General features: G+C 37.7%; 2 protein-coding genes across 2 annotated transcripts; both read left to right on the top strand.

Moving 5' to 3' along the window:
- Positions 1–1461: 1461 nt before the first annotated feature.
- LOC125239256 lies at positions 1462–2804 on the top strand. The gene is made up of 2 exons (XM_048146791.1): positions 1462–1693; positions 2020–2804. Exons 1-2 carry the CDS (start codon positions 1462–1464, stop codon positions 2802–2804), a joined length of 1017 nt encoding a protein of 338 aa, XP_048002748.1.
- On the top strand, positions 2708–5633 carry LOC125239246. Its single transcript, XM_048146782.1, has 2 exons — positions 2708–2822; positions 4611–5633. The coding sequence occupies exons 1-2, from the start codon at positions 2817–2819 to the stop codon at positions 5631–5633; spliced, it is 1029 nt and encodes a 342-aa protein (XP_048002739.1). The 5' UTR covers positions 2708–2816.
- Positions 5634–9102: the final 3469 nt, after the last annotated feature.

Raw genomic sequence — 9102 nt, 5'->3', positions numbered from 1 at the left:
AAGCGACTGCCATCTGACCTTCCAACCCGAAGGGTAAACTAGACCTCATTGGAATTAGTCCCGTTTCCTCACGATGTTTTCCTTCACCGAAAAGTGACTGGCAAATATGAAATGACATTTCGCACATAAATTCCGAAAAACTCATTGGTGCGAGCCGGGGTTCGAACCCGCGACCTCCGGAACGAAAGTCGCACGTACTTACCGCTAGGCTACCAGCGCTTCCATGAAATTTATTGTGCCTACCTATACTTAAATAATTTATATTATAATGCTGATTAAAACTGAAGTTTGACATAAATTTTACTATGAATGAATATTGAACTGTTAGAATAATATAATAATTTATGTTATGTAAGCAAAATTTATTTGTACGAGTAGATAGTGTTAGTTATAAGTATGTACTAAATTACTTTACCCTACCTCCATGTAACATAGTCATAAGTCCTAGACATAATGCATGTACATAACTGCAATAAACCAATATGAATATTTATGAATAAACATTTCGTTTTATATCAACCCCTTAATTACTAAGAGTGATAATAAAACTTGAGCTACTCCATATGCTCAAAGACTGGCATGAGTTTGAAACGCAATAACATTTATCTCTCTCCCTGTTAACTTAACCATTGTATAACCTTTATTGTATCCAACATTTATCACAATTTTCAAAGCTTTTAAAAAAGAAGCTCGAACAGCTCCAGTTGTCTAGTCTATGGCATCCGGTACGACAAGCCATTAACTTTTTTGTGCATCAACATTGTCACGTTACTCTCAGAAAATCATCAGAAAATATTGTTTTATTAAATTGTTTAAATAAATATGCAGTGAATAACTATGTCAAAGTTATGTAGACAAGTGATTACAGTGAAAATGAGTGTGATTGACAGGCAAAATCATGTTCTTAGCGGTGATCCGCCTAATGTAAACAATGCGCCGGCGGCGGTCCGGCGCTCACTCCACAGCGACTCGTATTCAGTTTTGGGACTTATGTTTTAAACAAGTAAGGTAACAAGAACCTCAGGTATGTTGCGTTTATTGTTATATAATAACCAAACAAGATTATTTAGACAAATCTCAGTGTCATACATTCATATATCGAAATGGCGGAAGAGTACAACTTCCGTTTTGTTTTACTGTCAAACTCTATTGTTTGGATCAACACCGTCTCATGGACAGAGTATCATACCGTCTCTTTCTTTCGCTGTTATTAACCATACTTTAGAAAGAGTGGGTTATACTTTACCGTACTAGTAATACTGACTGACGCTTTATGTGTGCCAGACTTTATGACCAAAACGTTTGAATTGTTTATATATTATTTTTTTTTCTATGCTGGCACTTTCCGGTTGCCCATAAACTATGTTCGTTTTTTCTCTCGTTTGAATACTGGTCTCGAAGTAAAACTATCGTTAACAAGTGCGTCGAAATTACTCTTATTTTTTCGCGAGTGCTGTTAAAATGGGAAAAAGGAAGAGAGATAAAGAAAAAGATGAAGTTTATATTAAGAAAAAGATAAAAAAACTTCAAGAAAAGCTGCAAAGACATTCCGTCGAACCAGATCGCAGTTCTACTCCTCCTGTACAACCGCAGTCGAAGACTCCGCAGCAGCCGCCGACAGAAAACTCTTCACCATCACCGGCGTCTTCACCGTTGCATACTAGGCCACACGATGACCCTGATATAAATGCAGGTGCGTTTATGGTTAAATATACATAGTTCAGATTTATACTGAGGCTTCTTCTTGTCAACATCTCATACATATTAAACCGACCAATATAAGATGTAGCAAATACTGGCTAGGCAGAGTGGATATAAGACATTCCATTGACTATTATATCTTGTTTTATAGCAGGCGCTATCACAATGCGGATAGACAATGCTAATACAATATACAACTTTGCGCTATCACTTGCGGATAGACAGTTTAATACAAAATACACATTTTGCGCTATCACTTGAGGATAGACGAGCCTACATTCATGTACAACTTTGTCATAATATTACCTATTATTACAGAAATTGTGGACGATGAACTCCCTGAGGAGTTCCTACTTGCTCTGGGGACTGAAGGTCAGGAACAGGCAGAAGTTGGAAACCCTATCAGACCTGAATTGGCCTCCCGCTGGACAAAAATTATGAATGACGGCTTGGGTAAAGAGGCTAGAGAAGCAATTGTGAAAAAATACCCTCCACCAGCCAATTTTTCTGCTGCAATAGCACCGATAATTAATCCAGAGATTGCGTCTACACTCTCAGATCCCTCGGTCAAAAGAGATAAAAGGATTATGATAAGACAGGGCTTAACAGGCACATTATTGTCTTGCCTAGGAAAATGCTTAACTGACGTTTTACTAGGAAATATTAACTCCAAAAAGTTAATTGAAGAAATCAATGACGCTGCGAAGTTGGCTGGGGAAATCCACCACCATGATTCAAATTCGAGAAAATTCTTTTGTTTGGCTGGAGCGAATAAAACCATCCAAGATGCCATTCGTCATCAAAAGACCGATAAGTTTTTATTTGGTACAGATTGTGCTGACAAGATCAGAGCTGCACAAACAATCCAGAAAACTTCAAATACTATTAAGAACCATCCAGAGAAAGAAAAGAAGCAGCAGAAACAAGCAGCAAATAACAAACAGTTCAAGCAGTTAAACTGGAAGAGCCCACCACAATACAGTCAGCAGAATCATCGGATGCGTGGTGGGCAACAATACCATCAACCCCGGAAGCACTACAACCAGCCTCACCGGAAAGAGAGACACAGCTCCCACAAGCAGAGGTCCAGATATCACCGATAGAACCTGAGGTACATGCAGGTAGACTTAAACATTTTATTGACAATTGGCTTGAGATTACTGACGATCCAATAATTTTGAAATGGCTGGAAGGGTACGAAATTCCATTTCATACTATTCCTCCGCCTCATGAAGCAATACAAAAAGTGTGGCATGGAAAGGAAAAAGAAAGTATGACCTGTGAAATCCAGAAATTATTTAAACTTGGTGCAATTTCACAGTGTTCTCCAGACCCCAATCAGTTTACATCTCCAATTTTTTTAGTACCAAAACCCAATGGTTCATTTAGATTTATATTAAACCTAAAAAAGTTGAATGAATATGTAATAACACATCATTTTAAACTAGAGGATATTAGAACTGCTTGCAAATTGATATCAGAAGACTGTTTTATGGGTTCCATTGATTTGTCAGAGGCATATCTTTCCGTGCCAATTGCGGAGACACACAGGAAGTTTCTAAGGTTCCAATTTGATGGACAATTATTTCAGTTTAACGCTTTACCGTATGGCCTATGCTCAGCTCCCTATGTTTTCACTAAATTAGTTAAACCAGTTAGTACCTACCTCAGAGAACAAAATATAATTTTGACATGCTACCTAGACGACAGTATTTATTTCAACCAATCATATTATTATAATGGATGTTTAAATGATATCAAAGTAGCATGTAAACTATTTCAGGACCTAGGGTTTGTAATTAATTTTGAAAAAAGTTCTTTGACCCCTAGCAAAACATGCAAGTATCTGGGATTTAATCTCGATTCTGCTAACCTCTCCTTATCAGTTCCACAGAAGAAACAACTTAGTATTCTGGAAATTATTCAGCAGTTCAAATGTAAAAGATCCTGTTCAATAAGAGAATTCTCCCAATTACTGGGAAAACTTAACTCTGTTTGTCCAGCTGTTCCATATGGCTGGGTTTATACTAAACTACTAGAAAGAGAAAAATATCTTGCATTATTAAAATCCAAGGAGAACTATGAAGCCAACATGATTCTTCCTAATATTATTTTTTCTGAACTTCATTGGTGGAGTCAAAATTTACACAAATTCAACATAATTAAAAATCACGATTTTTGCATTGAAATTAACACCGATTCGTCGAAAACTGGCTGGGGGCAGTATGTGCATCAAATAGAACATCTGGATCATGGTCAAAACTTGAACAAGAAAGTCATATAAACTATCTAGAGATAAAAGCAGCTTTTTTAGGTCTACAATGTTTTGCTAATAATTTACATGACTGTGAGATTCTTTTAAGAGTTGATAATACAACTGCAGTAGCTTATATAAACAAGATGGGTGGCATTCAGTTTCCTCATCTCAATCAAATTACAAGGGAAATGTGGAAGTGGTGTGAGGAAAGAAATATTTGGATATTTGCTTCCTATATAAACACTAACGATAATTTTGAAGCAGATGAAAAATCCAGGAAAATTAATATTGAATGGGAAATTTCCCAGAAATATTTTGATAAAATCATACAAACATTTGGCCACCCTGATATAGACTTATTTGCGTCAAGGATTAATAATAAATGCTTGAAGTTCATTTCCTGGAAACCTGATCCATATGCTTTCACCGTAGATGCCTTCACTGTCAATTGGAGTGATATTTTCTTTTACGCCTTTCCTCCTTTTTCCTTATTGTTAAAATGTCTAAACAAAATTAAAAGGGAAAAAGCGGAAGGTATACTAGTGTTCCCATATTGGCCCTCTCAGTCATGGTTCCCTCTTCTAAAATCATTGTTAATTACAGACCCTTTAATATTCAAGCCTAATAAAAATTTACTGTCGTCTCCTTTCAGAGATGTCCATCCCCTACATCGTCACCTTACCCTGGCTGCCGGGCTGCTATCGGCGAGGCATACAGTAGGCGCGGAACGCCAAAATCAGCAATTCAGATAATGTTAAATTCTCTTTCAAATAACACGCTGAAACAGTATGATACTTCTTTCAAACAATGGTGGCTATTCTGTAAGCAAAATAAGATTGATGTTTATCAGGCGTCTATACCATTCGTACTTAAGTTTTTAACAGAGCGTTTTGAAAATGGAGCCTCTTATGGCACAATTAATAGTACTAGATCCGCTCTATCTCTTCTTATTGGACCTAGAATAGGAAATGATGATAGGATAAAACGGTTTGTTAAAGGAGTATTTCGATTAAAACCTCCTACTCCAAAATATAATATAACATGGGACCCTAGCATTGTCCTCAATTATTTAAAAGGCTTGTACCCTAACGAAGTTATAAGCTTGGAACAGCTTACCCATAAAGTGGTGATGTTACTTGCCTTAACGACAGGACACAGAGTCCAAACATTATCCTTAATTAAGATTAATAATATTCAATTTACTCATGAGGGAGTTCAAATTTTTATACCAGATTTAATTAAAACTTCAGGAAAAAACAGTAAACAACCATTATTAAATTTAAAAATATTCAGTAATAAGATTGAAGTCTGCCCAGTCAATACTTTAAATTCTTATATCAAAAGAACACAGTCTATTAGAGATACTAACAGTCTTTTAATTACGCATAAAAAACCTCACCATGCTGTTTCTACCCAGACTATAAGTCGCTGGATAAAAAATGTACTTAAGGAGGCAGGCATAGACGTTAACATCTTTACAGCCCATAGCACTAGACACGCCAGCACATCAGCTGCAAGCAGATCTGGTATATCCATAGATATTATCCAAAAAACAGCTGGTTGGTCAGAAAACTCTATTTGCTTTGCTAAGCATTATAACAGACCAATTTCTTCAGAACCTGACCAGTTTTGTAGTACGATATGTAACTTGATATCAGAAAACATTATAGTATAGTTTGAAGAGTCTATGGAGCCCCGCTAAGAGGGGCTCCTATTGTATTTACTTGAGGATAGCTAGAAAACCTATCCATTGACTTAAAAGTTAAAAGCCTCCATGATGAATTATACTTAAAATAGTAAGTAAGTAACCAAAACGCTGGTGACCTAGCGGTAAGAGCGTTCGACTTTCGATCCGGAGGTCGCGGGTTCGAACCCCGGCTCAATGAGTTTTTCAGAACTTAGTACGAAATGTCATTTGATATTTGCCAGTCGCTTTTCGGTGAAGGAAAACATCGTGAAGAAACCGGACTAATAATGCCAAATCTTGGGATTAGTTGTCAAAGCGGACCCCAGGCTCCTATGATCCGTGGCAAATGCTGGGATAACGCAAGGAGGATGATGAGTAGGTACGAAAGTAACCGTATAGGGACGCTGTTCACTCTCTCCATACAATGAATGTAATTTTCCGTGACATTATCGATATCGAGTAACGTTTGAAAAATTCATAGCTACACAGATCTTCAGATTCGGCCACGCATCCCGCTCTTTATCTAAACGACACCTGAACTTTCAAACGCGAATTCAAACATCGCTCCAGACACACCTTCCTTGGAAGTAAGTACTCTGTCATTAATACATTATCGTCCCCAAGACACCATGAATAGTGTATGTCAGAGTTAAAGTGAGACACCGCTATATACACGTAGTGCCGTCTTGCTCGCACGCCCTGTGAATCATGTGATAACACGTATGTGTTATCGTGAGAGTAATAATTGATACTTCCGACAGAGATCTTGAAGGCCTACCGCGGATACTCAAGTAGCGAACATCTTTCGCTATCACTCTTATTAAGAAAGTTGGAGTAAAAGATAAAGATGGCTACAGTTTGCGAATTATGGTGTTAGTGGTAGGCCTCTGAAGATAGCGCCCTCTTGACCTATTTTTCTGGATTGTTTGTTTTTAATCCTTATAATGTGAATTTTTTGTGACTTCAGCAGTAAAACGTACTCGTATTTTTAACGAATTCGTGTAAACTTAGCTCAGAATATCGTATTTAAAATATGTGACGGGTTAAGAATTTCACCACCCCATTTCCTCCCGTGGGCCGTAGGTGTCGAGGAAGTTTGTGGGATATGGGATCCATTGCAAATAAATAAAAAATATTTAATATTACACAGATTGACTGAGTCCCACGGTAAGCTCAAGATGACTTGTGTTGCAGGTACTTAGACAACGAAATATATAATATTCAAATACTTATATATACAGAAAACATCCATGACTCAAGAACAAATATCTGTGCTCATCACACAAATGAATGGGGCTTACCGGGATTCGAACCCGAGACCGCGGCTTAGCGGGCACGGTCACTACGCGCTAGGCCAGACCGGTCGTCGCTGGTGACGCTGGTCGTCATTGTGTTGTGGGCGAACGGCTTGAAACCTGTCACTGCATAATAATAAGTATGTACAATTTTGTTTTCTTGTAACCCCTTAATTGCCAAAAGTGGGACTAAAACTTGAGCAGTTTGATGTATTCTGCATTCTGCAGCGAATTTTTAAATAGAGACTTGAGTTTATAGATACTTGCTTACCTATTTACCTAGCGCGATAACCCAAAATGAGGTTTAGCCACCAACACAAGAGCAAGCTAGTTTGCTCGGTCTTGAGCGGTGTCGCGCCAGTTTTCGCCAAAAGTATTATTGATATTATTATAAAAATACCATTCGTAGTTTAAATGCTTTTATCTATTATTTTATTTGGCCTTAGCGTCTATTTCAGATGATTTATGGATGCAATGTCCAAGAAACATCATCGCCTTTGGTGGCTAAACTAAACAGGCCTATACGAGAGCAACCGATTGCGTTTCGCTGCTGGTGCCTTCTTGCCCTTTTGTCTGCAAGTGTTGCAAAACCAGGTCCCATCGACGAACTTGCGAGTCTTGCGACTATCTCCACTTGCGCAATACGCAATAGCCACTCCGTCCGCTTCTCCGCAAGCTTCTCCCAGTTTCGGTAGTCTATCTTATAGGCTAACATGTCCCTCTTGTCACAGTCTTTCTCGACTTACCAGTCTTACCACACTGAATAAAACGCTTACGATTTTTCATATAAATAAAAAGACCCTCATTTAAATGGAGTCCTTATTCCGGTGAGTATTTAAGGGGTTTTTTTATCCGGAAAGTCGGCCGGCAGTCACGTCTGACGCTTTCCTGCTCGGTTTCCGGTTCCTATCTCATAAATTATTGGATTTGGGGTTTTTATCGCGAATTAAAAAAGAAGGCATTGTGGGGTTTTGTGGGCGTTTTGTGCATATACTTATTTTTAATTTATTTTATCTACACACACAGAAATGAGAATCTAAAATCAGCAAAAAACTAACTATTTTGTTAAAAAATAAAAAGGAGCGGAGTTGATTGTTAGCATTTTTGGAGGAAAGTAAAAGTATTAGAATTACTTACCTACCATGTAAACCTGATGTAAACTTTAGCGTGAGATTATGTCATGTGATGTATGTTGACATATCCGTCTTTAAGTCATAAATAAAAGTAGAGATGATCTACGCGCGTCGTAATACTGCCGCGCCAATTCTATGCTAGCACTGCTAGGATAAGACCAACCTAAACGACACAATACAAAATGTCACAAAATGGACGGACCCTATCTCGTGTATCTATCGGAAATATCCCTCGCAATGTGCTTCATACTATGACTACACTACACTACACACACATATGACTAGACGCAAGGCCACACAGCATAGATGAGCCAGTTTTTTCAAAGTTGTCCCTCTACTTTTTTTTTGGATTTGGAAATTTATTACGTGGTTTCCACTCAGAATCGTGAGCTCTTTTGATCTTACTAGGAGAAAAAAGTGTCCCAAGTTTTTTTCCCATTTCGTTACCATTTTTTCATACATTTTATATGGCGGTAACGGAATGGAATGGAAGGTTTGAAAAATATGGAAATCTTCGGAATTTTTTTTTCTCCTATCGATCGAAAGATCTCACGATTCTGAGTATGAATCGCGTAAAAAATACCTATGTTACAAAAGTGGGGTGGACAACTTTGAAAAAAATGGCCCAAATACTCTTATAAATATAAATATACAATGCTTCCTCAAAAAAAGGGGAAACAGTATCAATTTGACTGCACCCATACAAAACATGACTGAAGTATATTTTATTTTCTCACACGTATCGTTAGCATTCACGCTGCATACGGAAAGGTACAAAACATACTATGAATAAAACATACCCTCTATGGCGGTGTCGGCCAAAATCAACACGAGAACATACTCGTCTCGTGCCTGTTAAAAGGCCACATCTCAAAAAAATATTTTTTTTTAGAAATCGCGTGTCTTAGTTTGTGTGTCAGTAAAATAACCCTAAGTGGGTTTACGTATATACAATCAAGCCTGTATTGTATAAAGGGGTAGGCAGAGCACATGAAACTACTAAAGTTTCAGTGCCGCTCTTGGCAAATA

Source organism: Leguminivora glycinivorella, chromosome 2, assembly GCF_023078275.1.
Source record: "Leguminivora glycinivorella isolate SPB_JAAS2020 chromosome 2, LegGlyc_1.1, whole genome shotgun sequence".
Taxonomy (NCBI): domain Eukaryota; kingdom Metazoa; phylum Arthropoda; class Insecta; order Lepidoptera; family Tortricidae; genus Leguminivora; species Leguminivora glycinivorella.
The sequence above is the reverse complement of the archived record's forward strand: the minus strand, read 5'-3'. Positions and strand labels throughout refer to the sequence as shown.

Bases quoted from the DNA above. Each gene is read 5' to 3' on its own strand.
- LOC125239256 (XM_048146791.1), top strand. From the start codon at position 1,462: ATGGGAAAAAGGAAGAGAGATAAAGAAAAAGATGAAGTTTATATTAAG. The intron at 1,694-2,019 runs GTGCGTTTATGG...CTATTATTACAG, and splicing joins TGACCCTGATATAAATGCAG to AAATTGTGGACGATGAACTC.